At 41.3% G+C, this 22,825-nt stretch overlaps 1 protein-coding gene across 1 annotated transcript in view; it reads right to left on the bottom strand.

The window, feature by feature from the left end:
• The window catches only part of LOC147220609 (leucine-rich repeat transmembrane neuronal protein 4), an 86,639-nt gene extending 70,310 nt beyond the window's left edge, over positions 1–16,329 (bottom strand). Inside the window, exon 1 of the mRNA XM_086170622.1 lies at positions 13,264–16,329. Coding sequence (XP_086026748.1) covers positions 13,264–14,781 — 1,518 coding nt within the window. The 5' untranslated portion in view covers positions 14,782–16,329. The remainder of the gene's footprint in view (positions 1–13,263) is intronic.
• Between the last annotated feature and the right edge of the window lie 6,496 nt (positions 16,330–22,825).

Raw genomic sequence — 22,825 nt, 5'->3', positions numbered from 1 at the left:
ATCCCTAAAAGTTGCTCCTTTGTCCCCAAGCAACGACATGGGCATTAGCATAACGGCCCTCTTAGACCTAGTTTCTGCAGATCAACTCCTCCATTTACATAACTTTTACATAAGCCACACCAACTTAGACCCGCCCGCAACCCTGGCAGGTAAATCTGGAAACTCCCAAAGGTCATTAGAACTGAAGAAGCCTCTCGGACAGTGGGCTGAAACGTCCTCAAGTGAAAAGCCACGACAAGGAGATTTCAACAAGAACTCCCATGAAGAGACCGTTCATCCTCTCATCCATTCATCATTTTTTGACTTTTTTCACTTACCGACTAGTCTAATCGTTTTTGAACCAAATCCAGCAGTGAATCTAACAGGTTCTCTTTGTTGCCTAGGAACCTTGAGCAGCTTTTAATGAAATATATATCCTGTTAGCTCCGCTACACTTTTGCTTGCGGTGAGGGATGGGTAAGTCTCTTACAGCGCGAGGGCGGCTCAAATCCTTCGCGTCTGTTCCCAGCTCACACTTTTCCTTCAGCCCTCACATTTTGGAAACCCTGTCCTTGTGACTCACGCCTCGCGGAAACCGACCATCGCCCGGCTTCTATCTTCCCCGCTGTCCGACCACCTGGCTGCTTCGCGTTTACTCCGCTACTTCGGCAACGGATAGAAAACTGTTTTCGGTGTTTGCTTTGCGTGGGCGGCATGATGCTGCGTTGCTAGGCGCCGTCGCCTTGCGGCAAGAAGGGTTCCGGTTGACTCTGCAAAGAGTCCTTCCTGTTCTCCTGGGTTCCCTCCAGGTTTTCTGCTCAAAACCAGTCAGTAGGTTAAGGGAAGAGTCGAGAAAACGTCTCTCGGTGTAAAAAAGGGAGTGAACAGACGGATGTGACTTCCGTGTTCCCTGGTGCAGGGGTTTGGCACCAGATCCCTGCAACTCCCAAAAAAAAGGCCTATACTTGTATGCCATTTTCAACACCTTATGGTATCACACTATGTTACATGCATCCCTTCACACAGAGACGCCATGCGAGGTGCTAACGTTGCCGTCTGGAGCTACCGGGGGGGCGTTTGATGCACTTCGGCACGCAGATCCAAACTCAGACGTTTTCATTTGGAAGGCGGCGCAACTGAGCTACAGTCATACTCTGATCCAAATGTGAATGACAGTGCTGGACAGGTGGCCCCAACGCCAGCTGCTATTGGCTCGCATTCTCTCAAAAATGGGCGCATCGGCACATCAGATCGGAGGGGATGCCTTCCCTTCAGACCGAGCAAAGGTCAAAGGAGTTACTTATCCCGCGCGATGCTAACTTCCTGTCAGCAAGATGACATCACTTCCTGAAACCGTTCCCTTACAAGTAAATAGCGCTAACGACACAGCGTCTGGTTTATATCTGGAACCGAAAGATGAATAAATGAACGTACGACTCAACTCCAAGGGGCAGATGACACCAAATAGCCGCCGGTTGTTAATTGAGTGGCGACGTGCCGCCGGCTAATAATCTGTCCATCAGCGAAGCGGCGTCTTCCTCCCCTCCTGCCGGCGAGCGTCTCATCTTAATTAAAAGCGGTCGCTTAGTTAATTTAGGAGACGGAGAGTGAGACAACAACACCTCGGCGAAGAGGCGCTCGAGAAGATGCACTCGCCGGCGCCGGGCGTTCCACGCCGCTCAGCCCCGTCAATCCTATTTGAGAGATAGCAAGTTCGCTTTGAGGATCTGAGATGCTTTTTAAACTTTTTTTTTTTTTTTTTTTTTTTTTAATCCAACAGCGACCGCGGTTTGAGACTGACACACTAATTATACCTGACTCGCTGTAAATTCATTAAACACGACGTCGCGCCGAGGAGGGAAGAAAGCGGCTCCGGCTTCGGCGGGAGGGAATCCTTCAATATGGCTGGGATTAAAAGAAAAAAAAAAAAAAGAAAAGAGGGATTAAAATGTTACAGAAGTTTGGTCTGGTTTGGTTACATCTCTGGGAATTGGGAAAAAAAAAAGGGATTAAAATGTAACCGCGTCTCGGTTTGGACCACATGTTCACCGATAAAGCAAGAAGTCAGTCATAAAATTCATTCTTTCGTTTATTCCACCGTCTTACGGCGCTCAGAAAAGGATTCCTCATCCAAACGTTCACCCTCTCATTCACACGTCATATAAAACCAAACAATTCATTTATTCAAATGTCGTATTGAGACATACAGACTTTCACCCTCTCATTCAGAAAAATAAGACATGCAACTATTCACCCTCTCAAGGACACAAGCAAACATTCATTGGTTCGTTCAATGAATCCCTGCATGTGTTTATAAATATATACACATATATATATACAAAATATAGGTATGGAACACACACACACACACACACACACACACACACATATATACATATATATATATGTTTAATAGTATGATATATATGTATGATATAGTATGTATAGTGATGATATAATCATCTATCTATCTATCTATCTATCTATCTATCTATCTATCTATCTATCTATATATATATATAGGTTTAATAGTATGATATATTATTATTATGTATATTGATGATATGATCTATCTATCTATCTATCTATCTATCTATCTATCTATCTATCTATCTATCTATCTATTATATATATATATATATATATATATATATATATATGTGTGTGTGTGTGTGTGTGTGTGTGTGTGTGTGTATTATATATTATATATACACTATATACACATGATAATATATATTATAAAAGTATAAAATAATATATATTACACATTATATATATATAAATTGTATAAAATATATCATACAATTATATCTATATTAGATTATATCTATTATACCTATTATACCCATATATATATATATATGTATATATATATAGATATATATACACAAGTACATATATAGTTAGTTGCTCCACACACACTCATATGTACACATATAAAGTATATATGGTTAGTGCTATCACTAATATATATATCTATATTTCTATATATGAAACTATCACGAGATGATGAATCTCTTGGTTGGAAATCCGCAGCTTACATGAGTTTGCACCATTTATGCACGAAAAAGTCACATTTTATTTCCCGGCTGAAAAGTTCCCAGCGCTGACGATGAGTATCAACATTTTTTTTTTTTCATTCCTTCTCTGAAAAATCGATGCCGACATCGGTCTCAAATATTCCACATCACTTAAGCCCCGGATCAATCCGGACTCCCGAGCAGACTGACATTTGCCGCCGCACGCCGAATAGCGTCCTTCCGGTTCCGGCTTACGCTGCGTTTGCTTTCCGTGACCGACGTCCGAGGCGACGGCCGGGACGGTCGATACCGAAAGGTACCCGCGGGGTTTCCGTCCGAAGATCGATGAATGACAGGGTGAACGGTTGCACGTCTCCATGACGACGGCATTAGCGACTGAACGGCTTCACATCAAATATCTATGAATGAATGACTGAACTTTTCTGTCACTATAGGACATGAATGAAAGAGTGCATGTTAATATTTCTTAAATATCTGTGAATGAATTAGTGAGGGATTTTTTTATTCAGTGAATGAAAGGGTGAATTGTTATCTCTAATATCTGTGAAAAAGTAACTTCTTATTAGGTGAATGAGAGGGTGAATTGTGGTTTGTAAATCCCACCTCTTGTCCAAATGATGAATGAATGAGAGTTAATGAGTGAAGAAATTAGTGATTTTTTTTTATATATTTCTGAAAGATGTGTGAATGAGAGGGTGAATGGTTGCACGTCTCTAGTATCTGTGAATGAACAAGTTAATTTTTCTATTAGGTGAATGAAAGGGTGAGTAGTTGTACTTATATATAAAATGTAAACAAGAGAGTTAATGGTTGTAGTTTTATCTGTGAATGAATGAGTATTTTGTTCTTAGGTGAATGGTTGCATGTTTCCATGACAACCTTGAGTGAATTTTTGCATCGCTACATGATGCGTGAATGAAAGAGTGAATGATTGTATTTCTCTGTATAAAATGTAAATATCTATTTTTTTCTAATGTCTGTGAATGAATGACTGATTTTTTCTCTTTGGTGAATGAAAGGGTGACTAGTTGTACTTCTATATAAAATGTAAACAAGAGGGTTAATGGTTGTAGTTTTATCTGTAAATGAATGAGTATTTTTTTTCTTAGGTGAATGAGAGGGTGAATGGTTGCATGTTTCCATGACAACCTTGAGTGAATTTTCGTATCGCTACAGGACGCATGAATGAGTGAGAGAATGGTTGTATAAAATGTAAATGTCTAAATGTTTCTAATATCTGTGAATGAATGAGTGATTTTTTTCTGTCAAGTGAATGAAAGGATGAATGGTTGTACATCTTTACTCAAATGTGGATGATGCTGGTTTTTCAATCCCGCCTCTCGCTCAATGCTAGCATCATTAAATGAATGAGAGCTAATGAGTTAGCCGCCGCTCGCTAGCGCAAAACATCAACAACCGAGGTCAAACCAGGACCCTTCAAATTGCAGTTATATGCCTGTGGGCTCTTCCTCCAGGCCTCCTCCCGTTCTTGCATTTCGTCCGAGAATCCCCCGCCGGGCGAGGCGGCGGCGGCGGCGGCGATCAGTCACGGAGTCCACGCCGTCTCGGGTTCATCCCGGGAACCTGCTCCCGTCTCGTTTCCACATCTCGCCGCTTTGCACAGCAACATAAATCAAGCGTCGCCGCCGTCTCGACCCGCGGCGGCTCAGATGTTCCGGCCTCCTCCCGAGCGGGGATTGCTCATTCCACCCCCGTGTCGCTTTGACAATTTCTATTCCCCCCCCCCCCCCCCCCCCCCCCGCATTTGCGTTTTTTTCGGCACCGCCGCCGAAACTCTGCTCATAACTCAACTCGGGAGCCTCTTCACTTGATTGTCGTTCATCAGGCGCCACTTGACGTGAACGCCGGGTTCGGTGGCCCCGGGCCCGGGAAACGCGATTTTCTCCGTCACTTCAGTCGTTTTTAGAAGACGAAAAAACCCGACAAAATAATAATTCTCTCTTGTGGAGTCTCCACGCTCTCCCCTCCGTCTGCCTGGGGTTCTTCAGGGTTCCTCACAAAGTCCAAACACATGCAGGAGGTCCACCAGAGAACATACATGTCAATCACATAAAGGGACATACATCCATCACTCATCCATAAATCATATTGGGACTAATCAATTTATTCACTCATTCACTTAACATGCAGGGATATAAACATATAAACTCACCCATTCCTATTTAATATTGGGACGCATCCATTCATTCACTCATAAGTCATATGGAGACGCAAAAACATTAATTCCATTATTCACTCATTCATTCACACATCCTATGGGGACGCATCCATTCATTCACTCATTCACGCTCATGTAGGAATACACACTATTTATTCACTCATTCACAAGTAATTTAGAGACACGCGTCCATTCACTTGCACATAAATGTAGGACAAATAGCGCTACATGTCCATTCAGAAACTCACATATACATGCAGGGATATAAAAATATTCACTCAATCATTCACAAGTCATGTTGGATCCACACATCGATTCATTCAGACATTAAAACGTTCACTCGTTCACACATCAAATAGGGTCACATTCACTCATTCACACAACATATAGGAATAAAAAAACATTTATTCACTCATTCACATCATATTCATTCATTCGTTCATTCAAACAACATATACGAATATAAGTCAGTCATTCACTCATTCACATCATATAAAACACAGATTCATTTGTTAATTCATTCACTCATTCACACAACATATAGGAAAATAAATCAATCCATTCACTCATTCAAGTCATATAACAGGCACATTCATTCATTCATTCACACAACAAGTAGGAAAATAGATAAATTTATTCACTCATTCACATCATATAAAATACACATTCATTCACACAACATATATGAACATAAGCCATTCATTCACTCATTCACATCATATTTAACACACATTCATTCATTCATTCACACAACATATAGGAAAATGAATCAATTCATTCACATCATATGAAAACACTCATTCATGTATTCACAAGTCATATAGACACACATCCTGTCACCCAAACATAAATTACAGCTAAATATCCATTCATTCACTCATTCATACATGATATCAAGACACAAATCACTCATTCATGCATCGAACAGAGACACTTATTCAGTCACTCATTCATCTGCACATCTGGGAACCTTCAATGATCCCCCTGCATGCTTTAGCGCTATGCTAACCCCCACGCTATCGTGCAAAGCTAGAGGGTGAAACACGTCGGAAGGACGTTTCATTCATTCAGACACACACATCAGCGGATTCTTCACCGACGATGCGTTCGAGGTCCCGTCGTAAAAATCGGCGTCGGGACACGGAGATTTTTTTTTTTTTTTGTCCCCGCAGGTAATGTAATTGTCAGATTGGAGATCTAACGCCCTCATTAAGCAGCGAATCAAACGCAGCGGCACGGCGACCGGAAGCGGCGGACAGCCGGGGGATTAGCAGACGAGCGAGATGTTCTCCACGGCGACGGAGCACGTTTGAAGTCCCCGCCGTGGCTAATTGTTCTACCGAGGACGCCGCCGTCGACCCCCCCCTTTTTTTTTCTCCGGGCGCTGAATCGCAGATCGCCCGGCTCTCGCCCTTGGCCGGCCTCCCGGTGTTTGTGTTGATTTTTTTATTTTTTATTTTTTTTCCTCCCGAGCAATTAACAACCTGACACCCGTGACCTTGGGCTGCAGAGAAGAGAGGAAATACATAAACAACCCGAACGGCGAGGAGCTCGAAAAGTCGAGAGCTTTATTTAGCGGCTGTCCTTTGGAGGGAAATCAACATGATTTTTTTTTTTTTTTTTTTATTATTATTTCTTTCGCGGATGGTTTTAATACCGCGGCCGGCAAATCGCCCGTGTTGACATTTCATCTTCGGAGGGGAAAATGGTTTTTACGTAACCGCTCCCGCGTTTCGGGAGGATAAAGGTCAGGGTCGTGAATCCGCTCGGATCGGGGTTTGATGTGAAACCGGAAGGACGGCGGCGGCGGCGGCGACGCCTGACTCCGAAGCGGGAGGGGGCGGGGCTTAAACTCTCCTGGCTTTCCCTTTTTATCGATCGAATATGCAGCACTCGATGTTAGCAGTTAAAGACGTTTCCTTCTGGGTTCCTCCGTGTTCCTCACATAGTCCAAGAACATGCAGGAGGTTCCTTGGAGATCCTAAATTATCCAGACGTGTGAATGAATGAGTGAACGTGCTGATAAAATGCAGCAGCTCAATTGGAAACCGGAAATGAGATGAGAATGAATCAAGGAATGGGCAAATGAATGAGTAATAAAATAAAATAAAATAAATTAAATCAAATTAAATTAAATTCAATTAAATCTTGGAGTATAAAAAGTACAAATAACTAAATTAAAAATAAAATAAAATAAAATAAAATAAAATAAAATAAAATAAAATAAAATCTGGGAGTACAAAAAAGTATTAAGGATTATCTAAAAAGTAAATTGCCCAATTGTGAAGGAGAGGGTGAAGGGGCTGACAAAATGCGGCAGATCAATTGGAATTCCGAAATGAGATGAGGATGAATGGAGGAATAGGTAAATGGATGAGTCATAAAATAAAATAAAATAAGATAAATTAAATCAAATTAATTTGAAGAAAAATTACATTAAACTCAATAAAAATAAAATAAAATAATATCAAATTAAGTAAAATTAAATTAAATTAAATTAAATTAAATTAAATTAAATTAAACTAAATTAAATCTTGGAGTATAAAAAAGTATGAAGGACTATCTAAAAAAATTCTATACGTATTTATCTCATAAATCGAAAGAAATTGCCCAATTGTGAGGGAATGGGTGAAGGGGTTGATAAAATGCAGCAGGTTTATTGGAAACCCAAAATGAGATGAGAATGAATGAAGGAATATGTAAATGAATGAGTAAAATAATGAAATTAAAAATAAAATTAAAAATAGAAGAAAAAAATAAAAATAAAATAAATATATAATATACATATATATATATATATATATATATATATATATATATATATATATATATATAATGAGGAAAAAATGTCAAAATTAAAAATGAAATAAAATCTGAGGGGATCAAAAACTATAGAGTACTATCTAAATGTGTGTATACATATTGATACAAATATTATTGACGCTTCTTTTTTTGCATTTTACAAGCAGCTCATCTGCACATGTAATTACTGCCCATTCAAACCGCACTCAATCTTGCACATGCACTATGAGTTGCACACCAAGCTGCACTCAAATGTTGCACTGCACACCTGTTCACCCGATCATATTTATAAACATTATATTTATAACCATTTATAACCATTCAAACCGCTTTGAATCTTGGATCTACAGCAGAAAACTGCCCGATTGTATCAATCTGAAAAAGCTCGCCAGTCGCCGTACGTCAACTGGATGGATCTCGCCGGCGATGAAGACGTCCATTTATCCCTCAAAGGAGAAACACTTGATGGGAAACAGTAATTTTCCCTATGAATACACACACACACACACACACACATACAGTATGCGCCCTGCGATGACAGTGTCCGCTTCTGCCCGTCTCTGTTAATTCCCCCCCGTTCGTCGCTCCGGCAGCCATTTTACTGTTTGTCTATTACATTAATGTTGACATTGAGGAAAAAAAAATAAAAAATAAAAATAAAAATCCGCCTGCAAACAACCGGGTCGTACCAAAACGTCCGTCCTTCGCATTTAAACTGCAAATGAGCCGTTCCGAGGCAATAAAAAACAAAAAAAAAATGAAAATACAAGGTATTTAAAGGCGTTTCCAGGGCCGAAGCTAAGGCTGGTTCATCCCTCTGATCCCCCGCCGTGCGCTCTGCAAATATTAACAGCTCATTGGTCGGGAAGGCGGCGGGCGGCTAATGGCGCTTAACACAACCCCGGAAACAAACACGCCTCCAGAAAACGCGGCGATAAATCTGGGCACGCCGCTCCGGACAATAACCCTGCAGTTTTGTTTTGTTTTTTTAAGTACAGATTAAATTAAAGGTGATTTTTTTTTTGCAGGTTATGATAGGTTGGGGGCGGAGCCAATCGCAGGTGATTCCGGATGAGAGGCGGGGTTTGACCCCGACCGCCACCTGTCAATCACAGACATCCAACTGTTCACCCTCGGAAAACTTGCAAAAATTCACCCTCATTCAGAAGTTATCAGAATCATCAGAATATTTATTGATCCTCCCCAAGGGGATATTGCTCTCTGTTGAAAGCGGCTCCAAAAAATAATAATAAAAATAAAAAAAAAAATCATCAAAATATTACAAAAAAAAAAAAAATAGAACTCGTTATAAAAAATAAATAAATTATAAAGATAGGGAATCTTAAAAATAATTAAAAAAAAGTAAAGATCAAAAGAAATAAAAATAAAGTTAAAGGTATGTAAAAATATATTAAAAATATATGCAATGTATATATACAACCACTCACTCATTCATTCACAGGACATATAGAAATGTACAATATTAAATTTTATTCAGATGTTATGGATTGTTTGCCACCATTTACCGTCTCATTCATCTGTCATATAAATCATCCTCTCATTCATGTCATAAAGAGACATACAACCATTCACTCATTCATAATTATCATATGAAAATACAACCATTAAGTCTGATGAATGTGTTATCCAGACATACAATAATTCACTCAATCATTCACAGATCGTATAGAAAAGAACAACTATTCATCATTTCATTCAGATGCCATTCATATTACTATTCACTCATTCATTTGTTCATTTGCAGATACAAATACAACTATATTAATGCGTTATTCAGATACACAACCATTCACTCATTCCTTCAGACATCGGGCAGAAACGCACAACCATCTCCAAACATCTCAGATAAAACCCGGGCAGGAGAACGTAAAGAACAAGCCTGAGCCAATCAAACCAGGAAGTTCACCTCCTGACAGCCCTGACCAATTAAAACCCACGATACTCCCCGTTAAAAGCCAACGCAGCCCCGAGGATCCGAACTGTTTCGCCGCGAAGACGTTCTTCTGACTCTTTTGAGTTTATTTTCTATCCGCGTGACGTTCCCCGGGGGTTAATCCAGTGTTTTTCAGGTTCCCCGCTGCTGAGCACACGCCGGCTGCCAAAGAATCAGCATTCCGTGCAAAAAAAAAAAAAATAAAAAATGGGGGCCTTAAAGCAGGCCGACACAACAGATGTGTCAAAATGAGGTCGCGCGGAAAGAAGACGCCGGAAACTCCAGGTTTGATTTTTTTTTTTTTTTTTTTCCCACCCAGTTCAATGCGCTTGACTTCCTGGAATTTTTTTTTATTTTTTGTTTTTTTTCCCGCAAAATCCTCCCTCCCACCCACCGCCGCATTCCTTTTTTCACATAACTTTAAAAAAAAAAAAAAAAAAAAATGGAAAATTCAAATGAACGCGACGAGCGACGCCCGCACATGGAAGGGTGGGAGGAAACCGATGTGCCGCCGCCGCCGCCGCCGAATCAAAGCGGAAGCGGGCGCCGGGAGGCCTCGTCCGGAGGGACGCTCCGCGGTCAGATATGCAAAACAGTGTGTGGGATTCAAAGACTCCGCTTTCGCCGCTTCGCGCTCATCCTGCGAGGCCGACGATGCTCGAGGAACCGGCGGAACGCGGGGATTTTTGCGGCGTCAGGCGGCGCGATGCGCAGAAAAACAGCCGCGGGAGAAAGGCTGCATCGATGCTAATTTAAAAAAAAATAATACTGGAACTTCCTATGGTGGCGGCGACTATGTTTGTACATACACAACTTGCCCACTGGGGTTGGTGTTACCGTGGCGACGCAGACCCTTTTGCCAACCAGACACAGTTAGCAGGTAGCATTTAGCTACATAAATCTCTAGCATCTCAGGAAAAGCCTATGTTAGCTCAAAACGTCATGCTCGAAAAGGTTTTGTGTCACAAAATAAATCATCTTTCTGAGGATTTTTTCAAACTCTAATTAGCATTTAGCATTTTTTTAAAATTAAAAATCACTGAAGTTGTCAATTTTCTGATCAAATACAAGCCTCTGCACATGCAGTCGCTCCCCCAAAATGGGCTGCATGGCGTGTGATCATTTCTGGTTCCCAGCACATTGTCCACAAAATGTTTTTCAGAAAGATTCATTATGTTATTATCATTTTTCTTGCACGAAAAGGCGTTAAAATCCTAAAATGTTCTCAAAAATCAGCTGTATGAATTCTTGTCGTTCTTACTAAAATCTTAAATCAAGTGAATGTGTCACACTGCGCTCAAAAAACTGTCAAAATGTTTTAGTGCGACTTTGGTAAACGACGAAGCCGCTCGGCTCGATTGATTGTCGGACCGTTCCCACCTAACGTGGGTTCTTGGTTGAATATGGGACAACGTTAGATAACTAATTAACTAAAAAATTAACTAATGAAATGCTGGAACTCACACTAACTTCAGTGTCCGCTAACGCTGGCAACCATAAACCAATCAGAGAGCAGCATGTAGCGCGCTTACCTCTGCCATTTTTTGCAATCGCAGTCGACAGAATATTACTAAATACGGTAAACAACCCGCCCTTCGGCATCCCGAGGGGTTGGTGTTACCATGGCGATGCTGGACCCCAGGGGCGGACCATTTGCCAACCAGACACAGTTAGCAGGTAGCTATCAGACAGTGACGTGCGGTCATAATGAAAAAAAAACAATGATAACGGGGAATAAATATTAACATTTTTCCACTGATGTGATTCATAATTGTATTTTCGGTGTGATTCCAATCTTTTTTTTGTACAAATTTGCACATTTCCTGATTAAATCCAGGCCAAGATGCGGCAGCGGCAGCCGAACTCACCTCTCCGCACACAGTCCTTCAAAAACTGGGTTTCTGTTTCTAAGCATGTCGCCAATAAAATGTTTGCAGAAAGATGTATTATGTTATTATATCCACGACCACCTCCTACAAGCTGTGTAATGTCTTTAGCGTGATACTTGCATGATACGATTATTCTCGCTGATCTGTAAATAAACCTTAGAGAAAAATCATGAGGTGAGGCAGGCAATACTGCTGCCTCACCCGATGGGGGCGTATGCGAGTTTATGCAGATGCTAGTTCCTCTAAAAGCAATGTAGGATAAAATCAATAAGATAAATAAAAGAAAACAAGTGTGTGGACTTCCTACAGAAAATAAAATAAACTTTTTTGAGTTCTTATACTTGTAAATACCATTCCAAAGGAAGTTGGATACTTTTACTGGATGTACAAGAAGATCGAGTGCTCTATTTACAGCAACAAAAAGCAATCTATAACTAGCAACAATGGATTTCAATGGTTCACCAATTCATACATTCATCGAATCGATGGTAGCGGAGCTAGCATGCGAGGAGCTATCAAGGTCGGCAAGAGTAACTTGTGCTTTGGCAAGTTCGGCAAGTAGTTCGGCGGAGCTGAGGATCGAACCGGCAACCTTCTGATTGGATGCGCCTGTTCAACCAACTGAGCAACCCAGGTTGCTTTTACTCGTTTATCTCAGATTTCAGGCGCTAACCCTCTAGCAGGGTTAGCGCGCTGCTAAAAAGAGCGCCCGTCGTTAAATTTTCCAACCGTCAGATGAAAAAAAAAACAAAAAGGATTCTTTTCTGTCACAATCGGAAATGGAATATGCCAGAAATCCCCTGGCCGTCATGCTTTTTGGTTCATTCATCCGATGTTACTTTTTCAAGTCAGGCGAAACCCCCGGACACTCGGAAGCCTCTTAATCTCTTCTTTAACGAAGGCGCGGATGTCACTTTCGGCCGGTACCGCCGGGGACATGATGAGTGTTTAAGCATTTTCCAACCGCTAGCTTGAGTTATGGCTGCGTCAGGGAAATAAAAAAAAATGAAAAACAGGTGAAGTCGTCAGTGCCGGCGGGGTTTAAGTCAGCGACAACAGTCTCTATTAGCATTCACATCCGGCGAGCGGGAATGGATCTTTTTCCCCACCATTCAGCTATTCCTCCCACGCGACGCTTCTCAGAGCGGTGTAACCGAGGAGCAAACAGAAAGGCGGGAAACAGTCATACCTGAGACGGCGTGGCCTAAATTCAAAATGGCGAAGACAGTAACCACGATGGGAAAAAGCAGACAAGATGAAGAACGAGAAGCATACCGAGGCGGAGCGCGAAACAAGCTCAAGCAGAGTATCTTTTAGGGAAAAAAAGAATCTGAAAGCAGCAGCGGTAGTTACCTCTGGTCGCCTGGTCGCGGACAGAGTTTTGTTTTGGGGCAACGACGGCGGCGGTGCGGGTCATACCTCGCATTCCCGGGAGCCCGAGATGGTGTAGGTGCAGGGTCCGGTACCGTTCACCAGCACGTCCATGGCCTCGGAGTTGGTGGGTTTGTAGTCCACATAGTACTCCTGCAAGGGGGAACTCAGGGTTCTTTCCGTCTCCCTGGCTTTCTTGCGGCGTTTGCGCGCCGCCGCCGAATGCTCCTGCAGCTGCTTTACGCTGCTGGGGTAGCGCTTCCACGACACGTAGATGACCAGCAAGATCATGGCCACGGAGAGAAAAAGGGCGACGCTCCCCGCGACGATCTTGTGGAAGGACACCGGCTCCATGTCTTGATCGGGCGGCAGCGCCACCGGTTGGGTGACGGCTAGCGACGTGGGGCTTCTGTTGGAGCCTTCCCTCTTACCGGAGCCGGTGGGCGAGGCCAGGATGGCCGGGCGGTGCGCGGTTTGCACGGAGACGCCCGACGGGGTCGGCGGGGCGCTCGCCGCGAACACCGTCGCCGGGGCGGACCGACAAACGGCGAAGGCTTCGACGGCGTCCATGACTTTCTCGCCCTGGGCTTTCTTTGGGGAGGCGCAGATCATGGTGGTCTCCCTCGCCCCTCTGAAGTTCCTCAACCAGGCCACCAGAGGACAGATGGCGGGGCCGCAGTCCCAAACGTTCCCGGCTAAGCTAATGGTCGTCAGGGAGATCCAGGCGTCGACCACCTCCTGGGAGACGTTGGTCAGCTTGTTGGAGTCCAGGTTGAGCGTCTGGAGGTTGGGCAAGCACTGGTAAACCACGGCTTCCACCTCCGCCAGGTCGTTCCCGGACAAATCCAGTTTCTGGATGGAGGTCCAGGCCCAGGTCAGACCCTGGCTCATGGAGCGGATGCGATTCCACTGCAGGTAGAGCGCCCGGAGGTTGGAGAGACGCGGGAAGTGCGAGAAGTTGATCTTGGAGAACTGGTTGTGCTCCAGGTGCAGCTCCGTCAGCTTGACCAGACCGGAAAAAGCGTTCCGTGTGATGCTGCGCAGGCGGTTGTAGCCGAGATCCAGGAACTCCAGGTTCCTGCAATCTTGGAACAAACGCACGGGGATGATTTTCAGGGAGTTTGAGCGGATGTGGAGGCTGAGAAGCTTCCGCAGACCCTGGAACTGCCCCGGCTGCAGAGCCTCCAGCTTGTTGTACGACAGATCCAGGTTCCTCAGGTTGGGAACCGGGTGGAAGGTGGTGTTGTGGAGAGACGTGATCTTGTTGGAGCTCAGGATCAGCTCCTTCAGCCGCCGAACCCCTTGGAAAGCCATCCCGTCCACCGAGGCGATGTAGTTGTGGTCCAGGTAGAGCCAGATGAGGTGGTTGAGGCCGACGAACTGCCCGGCCCGGAGGCTCATCAGGCTGTTGTAGCGCAGCGAGAGGCCCTCGCAGCCGCCCGAGAGGTTCTTGGGGACGTCGCGGAAGGCGCTGGACTCGCAGTAGACGATCTTCCCATCGCAGCGGCAGCTCTTCGGGCACGGACGCTCGCTCAGGGAGGGGTTCGCCGCCAGCCACACCTGCATCAGGAGTTGGACCACTAGCCAGCGCCGCCGCAGAGCAGAGCCTAAACAGGGGACGGGAAAAACAGAAGCGGCGTGAATTTCCCTTTTGTCACACGATAGGACGGATGAGCGTCTTGCTATCGTCGCCGCGGCGACTCCGGGGTTTTTTTTTTTTTGTCATCGGGACATAAAAAGCCACGTCGCCCGCTAACGTGCCGCAGAGGTGCGAGCTGTTATGGATAACCGCCGCTACGCTATCTTTCCCATTTCAACCAGGCTAATGGGGATTTCTGAATAAAGCAGGCGGCGTTTGACTCCGGGTGTTTCAACGGCTTTGACCTTCGGCGGGGTGATGAATAGCCCTTTCAGAAAAATGAAACCGTGTTGATTTAACACCGACTGGCGCGACGATTAGCGGCGTTCATACCGGACCGGGAGTCGCCGGACAACCTACGAGCGCACGCAGGATGTTACAAACAAGTCAGGCAGAAAAAAAAAAAGTTGTTTTGGGGGAAACTTCAAGAAACGTCAGGGCGGGAATTCACAAAGAGTTCATGGTTGAAGCGATTTGAAGGAAATAAAAAGCAAAACGGGACCCGGGAAAAATTTGAGGCGTTGGAAAGGAGGCGGGGCTTAACCTGGACTGAACACCTGTCAATCACATGTAGAGATGCCAAACCATGATTACAATAACTAAATAACTTGAGAAATGAAAATAAAAATAAAATAAAATAAAGTAAATGAATAATATACTTTATATTTATTTTTGATAAATATATCTGATAAATATATAGAAAATATTTTTAATAAAGATAATTGAATAAGAAATAATAATAAGCTATTTTTTAATAAATACATCTAATAAATATTTAAAAATATTTTAGTAAATATTATTGAATAAGAAATAAGAATAAGCTATTTTTACTAAATATATCTAATAAATATATAAACATATGTTTAATAAATATTATTGAATAATAAATAATAATAAGCTATTTTTAATATATATATATCATATAAAAATATTGTTAATAAATATTATTGAATAAGAAATGATAATGAGCTATTTTTAATAAATATATATATATTTAAATACATAAAAAATATTTCTAATAAATATTATTGAATAAGAAATAATAATAAGCTATTTTGAATGAATATACATATAATAAATATATTAAAATCTTTTTAACAAATATTATTGAATAAGAAATAATAATAATAAGCACAAATTTAGCATTGCAAATTTTTATGAAATGATCCAAGAAATGAGAGATTTCGCCCGATTTTCATCCAAATGTTCACCAGATCGTCAAATGTTTTTAGACCAGGCCACGTCTGCAGGAGAAAGGCCGCGGTTTGTTTTGGCTTCTCTGCAAAATGCTGAAGAACCGCAGATCGCAGCTCACGTGAGGTTTTAATTTAAATTTCGGATCGGGAAAGAAGGAAGGAAGGAAGGAAGGAAAGAAGGGGATCACAGATAAATCATTTCCGTTTTCTTCCGACCAAAATATCTTGATTTGGTCTATTTGAAATGTTTCACAGAAAAGTGAAAAAAAAAAAAAAAAAAAATCCATTATCCAATTTTCTGTCTATCTGATCTCGCATCACATGACATGACCTCATTCAGAACAAACCAGCCTGGAACTTCAACTGTCAAATAAGGAGACGCACAACCATTCACCCTTTCATTCATGTCATATAGAATTTAAAAACATTCACCCTTTCATTCATGTCATATAGAATTTAAAAACATTCACCCTTTCATTCATGTCATATAGAATTTAAAAACATTCACACTTTCATTCATGTCATATAGAATTTAAAAACATTCACCCTTTCATTCATGTCATATGGAATTTAAAAACATTCACACTTTCATTCATGTCATATAGAATTTAAAAACATTCACCCTTTCATTCATGTCATATAGAATTTAAAAACATTCACACTTTCATTCATGTCATATAGAATTTAAAAACATTCACACTTTCATTCATGTCATACAGAATTTAAAAACATTCACCCTTTCATTCATGTCATATAGAATTTAAAAACATTCATACTTTCATTTATGTCATATGGAATTTAAAAACATTCACCCTTTCATTCATGTCATATAGAATTTAAAAACATTCACACTTTCATTCATGTCATACAGAATTTAAAAACATTCACCCTTTCATTCATGTCATACAGAATTTAAAAACATTCACCCTTTCATTCATGTCATATAGAATTTAAAAACATTCATACTTTCATTTATGTCATATAAAACAGAAAAAATTCACCCTTTCATTTATACATCATCTAGAAACAAAGAACTTTTCACCTTGTCATTCATCACATGTAACATAAAAAATAAAACCATTCACCCTCTATGACATATAAAAACAAAAAACATTCATCCATTCATTTATGGCTTTTGAATTTACAAACATTCAGACTTCCATTTATGTCATATAGAATTTAAAAAAAATCATACTTTCATTTATGTCATATAGAATTTAAAAACATTCATACTTTCATTAACACATGACATAAAAAAATAAAACCATTCACCCTCATTCATCTGTCATAAGTATATATATATATATATTATTCATCCTGTCATTCATTACCTGTCACATACAAACATTCACTCCTTTATTTACATCATAGAAACAAACAAATATTCACCCTTTCATTCATGTCATATAGAATTTAAAAACATTCACCCTTTCATTCATGTCATATAGAAACAGAAAAATATTCACCCTTTCATTTACACGTCGTGTAGAAACAAAAAACCTTTCACTTTGTCATTTTTGTCATCTATAGACATGCCACTATTCACCCTCAATCACGTGTAATATGAAAAATAAAACTATTCACCCTTTCATTAATGTCCTATAGAAATAAAAAAAACATTCATACTTTTATTTACACATGACAAAAAGAAATAAAACCATTCACTCTCATTCATCTGTCATAAGTATATATATATTATTTATCCTGTCATTCATCACCTGTCACATACAAATAAAAATTCACTCTTTTATTTACATCTAAAACAAAAAACGTTCACCCTTTCATTCATTTTCTATCAAATGAAAAACACTCAATCTTTCATTTATATATAATTTAATGAGAATTATTCACCCTCTCATCTACACGTTACATAAGGAAATAAAACCATTCACCCTTTTATTCCCGTCATAGAAACAAAAATTATTCATCCTTTCATTCCATCATAGAAACAAAAACAACATTCACCCTTTCATTCATGTTATATCAAATGAAAAACACTCAATCTTTTATTTATATATAATTTAATGAGAATTATTCACCCTCTCATCTACACGTTACATAAGGAAATAAAACCATTCACCCTTTTATTCCCGTCATAGAAACAAAAATTATTCATCCTTTCATTCCATCATAGAAACAAAAAACAACATTCACCCTTTCATTCATGTTATATCAAATGAAAAACACTCAATCTTTTATTTATATATAATTTAATGAGAATTATTCACCCTCTCATCTACACGTTACATAAGGAAATAAAACCATTCACCCTTTTATTCCCGTCATAGAAACAAAAATTATTCATCCTTTCATTCACATCGTAGGACGATGTAGGGTCTCCGTAGAACCTTCTGGACTTCCTGTGAGCGCCACAGCTGCTTTACTTACTCATTTATTAATCTTGACCCACACACACACACACACACACACACGAACACACACACACACACACACACACACACACACACTGCAAACTCACACCGGGATTTACTGCCGCCTTCGGTGCGATAAACCGCCCTGCCGTTACGCCCCTTGTTTCCATGACGCTGCTGGAACCCCCACACACACACACACACACACACACACACACACACACACACACCCCACACACACACACACCCCTTCTAGCGTCCCCCGTTTTATTGACCCTATCAATTTTGGGTACCTTATAAGACTTCCTATAGCGGTGCTGTCAAGCACATGCACAAATCCAGTAAATCCCAGAACTTACTCCCGGCTGTAATAAAACATGTCTTCCTGGCGTCCCGCTTCCCCTCAGACAATTATAAATTAGAATACTCTTGTATTTATATTTTCGTCCTCCTCTCCCCCCTGTCTTTTAGAAGGCTACGGACGCCGGCGGGGGAAATTAACGTCAGCAGGAAAGTATGCCTCGGACGCGGCGACGGTCCCGGAGGTCATTCTGCCGCTGCGGCGTCGGTCGGCGTGGTAACGGCGCGTTGAAAAATGATGCCGCGTCCCGGGGAGCTGCGACAAGAAAGGAAGAAGACGAAGAAGAAGAAGAAGAAGAAGAGGGGTGGGAAGGGGACGCTGCTCCACTTAGGAGTCTTTACTGACCCCGCACAACTTTTAAAGTCTTTCCGACAAAGTCAAGGAATTCATTCATTCATAAAACAAATGCTGAATCTGGAGCTTCGTCACGATCTTTCATCGTCCAACATTCACCCTTTACATACATGAAAAAGACATATACTGCAATTCACCCTCTCATTTACGTGTCATACAGGGATTCATTACACAGCAGCAATAACGAAATTCATGCTTTCATTCACCCAGGCAAAGTTATAAACAATGTTATAAACGGAAACCTACGGAAATTCACCCTCTCATTCACGTGTCATTAAAACCTTGCAACATTCACTCGTTCTATGTTAAAAAGAGTCCAACAATAATTCACTCTCTCATTCATAAATCAGGCATACAAACATACAATTCACCCTCTCATTGACACATCAGACATGAGATTCATCCTGTCATATAGAGACATTCACCCTTTCACCCAAACATCATTAAGACATGCAAGCATTCACCCTCTCATTTACGTGTCATACAAAGATTCATTGATACAGAAGTAATAACTCAATTCATGCTTTCATTCACCCAGGAAAAGAAACATTCACCCTTTCATGCATATGTCATAAACGGCAACCGATGTAAATTCGCCCTCTCATTCACACGTCCTGTTGATACCTTGCAACATTCACTTGTTTTATGTTAATAAGTCCAACAATTCACCCTCTCATTTACATATCGGACATATAAGAATTCATCTAGCATATAGAGACATTCACCCTTTCATTCACGCCTCATGTTGATACCTCGCAGCATTTATGTTATAAAGAGTCCAACAACAATTCACCCTCTCATGTACATGTAACATTCACCCTCTCATTCATAAATCAGGCATACAAACATACAATTCACCCTCTCATTGACACATCAGACATATGAGATTCATTCTGTCAGATAGAGACATTCACCCTTTCACCCAAACATCATTAAGACATACAAGCATTCACCCTCTCATGTCAAAAAGAGACTTACGGAAATTCACCCTCTTATTTACGTGTCATACAGGGATTCATTACACAGCAGCCATGACATAATTCATGCTTTCATTCACCCAGGAAAAGAAACATTCACCCATTCATGCATATGTCATAAACGGAAACCCACGGAAATTCACCCTCTCATTCACGCGTCATGTTGATACCTTGCAACATTTATGTTATAAAGCATCCAACAACAATTCACCCTCTCATTCATAAATCAGGCATACAAACCATTCATCCCGTCATACAGAAATATAATTCACCCTTTCATTGACACATCAGACATGTAAGAATTCATCCTGTCATAAAGAGACATTCACCCTTTCATTCAAACATCAGAAATATATGCAAGCATCCACCCTCTCATGTCACAAAGAGATTTACGGAAATTCACCCTCTCATTCACACGTCATGTTGATACCTTGCAACATTTATGTTATAAAGAGTCCAACAACAATTCATCCTCTCATTTACATGTAACATTCACCCTCTCATTCATATATCAGGCATACAAACATACAATTCACCCTCTCATTCACGTGTCACGCGGAGGCAAAGATTCATTCACTCGTTCATTCATGTGTTACAAGGAAACAAACAATTATTCACCCTTTCATTGACAAAGCAGACAAAACGCCGTTCACCCTCTCATTCACAGAAACCCAACGTTCACTCCGTCAATCACATCTCGTATAAAGACACACAAGCATTCGCCCTCTCATGAAGACATATGGAAATTCACCCTCTCATCCATGCGTCATACAAACACATGCAACATTCACTCTGTCATTTGCAGCTCATGTAAAGACATGCTAACCAATCACATTCACCCTCTCATCCACGACATCGTCCTCCCACAAAAACGCAGACTAGCTTCACTGAAGGCGACCCCGTGATTGACAGGTCCGGGTTAAGCCCCGCCTCCCGGCGTGTCAATAATCACGTATCAATACATCGGGGTTCAGGAACCGAGCTAAAGCTAGAGGAGAGCCGTCGGGCGCTCGCTCAGGTCCGACCCACGCCGTTCCCGCCGCCGCCGTCCCCCTTTGTAAGGCCTCTAATGATCTGTCATTAAAATATATTGATTTCCCCTTGAGAAGGTACTGCGGGGATGTTCATTGTGTGTGTGTGTGTGTGTGTTATGTCGGTATCATCCCTTTAATACCATGATCAGGGTGAAATACTACCTTGTGTGTGTGTATGTGTGTCGTATCCCCCGGCAGTTTCCAGCCGTCTTAATTAAATGGCTGCGTGGCGTAGGCGCGCCGGAAAGGAGTGGGCGGAGCTTCGGCGGCGGCGGTACCAGGGGGAGGGGTTTGATTGGTTAAAAAAAAAAAAAAAAAAATTGCGTTATGCAGCACACGCCGTGGAGCTTTTTCGCTACTTGCAGAAGCGTCTGCAGATCCCATATGGGCATGCATGTGTGTGTGTGTGTGTGTGTGTGTGTGTGTGTGTGTGTGTGTGTGTGGAAGAATGCGACAGAGCGAAAATCGCACTGGTGCGAAAAGAAGAATGCTTCATCCGTCGCTGCAGACGGTGGGGAATCATCGTGTCGACCGGTTGCAAGGCGCCATCCGGATGCATAAATTACCATGGAAACCGTGGGGGTCAAAGGTCACGGTGTCGGATTAAAACCCGCGACCCCGCTGGTCCAACGACACCCAGCGGACAGAGGTGACAGAAAGTACATGGAGTACAAGGAGAGTTATGTTCTGTCCTGTATAAATACAGGCAAGGTACAATATGTGAGTGTGTGTGTGTGTGTGTGTGTGTGTGTGTGTGTGTTTTTCCAAAAAAATATATATGTAAATGTACCCATCAAAATGAATGGTAACATTTTAAAACAAAACAAAAATCCAACAGTAGTAATATCATTGCATATGTGTGCATGTGTGTGTGTGTGTGTGTGTGTGCGTGTGTGTGTGTGTGTGTGTGTTTACATAAAAATATATATGTAAATGTACCCATTAAAATAAATGATGATATTTTAAAATGAAATAAAAATCCAACAGTAGTAATATCATTGTATACGTATGTATGAGTGTGTGTGTGTGTGTGTGTGTGTGTGTGTGTGTGTGTGTGTGTGTGTGTGTGTATATATATTGAGGATTCATGGGTATATGATGTGGATATGAGGATATATGTGTGGATATCAAAACAATTAATAGAATTTTAAAAATCCATAACAATAATGATGAAAATGAATTAAAAGAAATGTAAAGAAGATAATCCAAATGTTTTTAAATATTGTCATAATAAATATATCAAATACATTTTTTTTTTCTCCCATCCTTCCTTCCTTCTTTCCCTCAATCCTCCCATGCTTCCTCCATTCCTTTTTTACTTCCTTCTTTTATTCCCTCCTACCTTCCTTTTTATGGACGTGTTGAGAGAAGATATGAAGGTAGTTGGTGTCACAGAGGAGGATAAAGAGAATAGGGTTGGATGGAAAAGGTTGATTGACTCAAGGGAAAAGCCAAAAAGAAAATAAGAATTGTTACAGGGGTGCAGGACATGTATGCCCGGGACAAAGTGATGATTGAGATGGTTTGGATATGAACACTCCTCTGTTCTTGTTCAAACCATGGTGAAGATCTGGGTAGAAGGTAGCTGAAGGTGAAGCTGTCAGGCAGGAGGTCTAGAGGAAGACCAAAGAGAGGATTTTTGGACGCTGTGAGAGATGATATGAAGTTAGTAGGTGT

The sequence above is a fragment of the Fistularia commersonii genome, chromosome 23 (genome assembly GCF_037954325.1).
Source record: "Fistularia commersonii isolate RoL2024-O1a breed Wild chromosome 23, RoL_Fcom_v1.0, whole genome shotgun sequence".
NCBI classification, from domain to species: domain Eukaryota; kingdom Metazoa; phylum Chordata; class Actinopteri; order Syngnathiformes; family Fistulariidae; genus Fistularia; species Fistularia commersonii.
The sequence above is the reverse complement of the archived record's forward strand: the minus strand, read 5'-3'. Positions and strand labels throughout refer to the sequence as shown.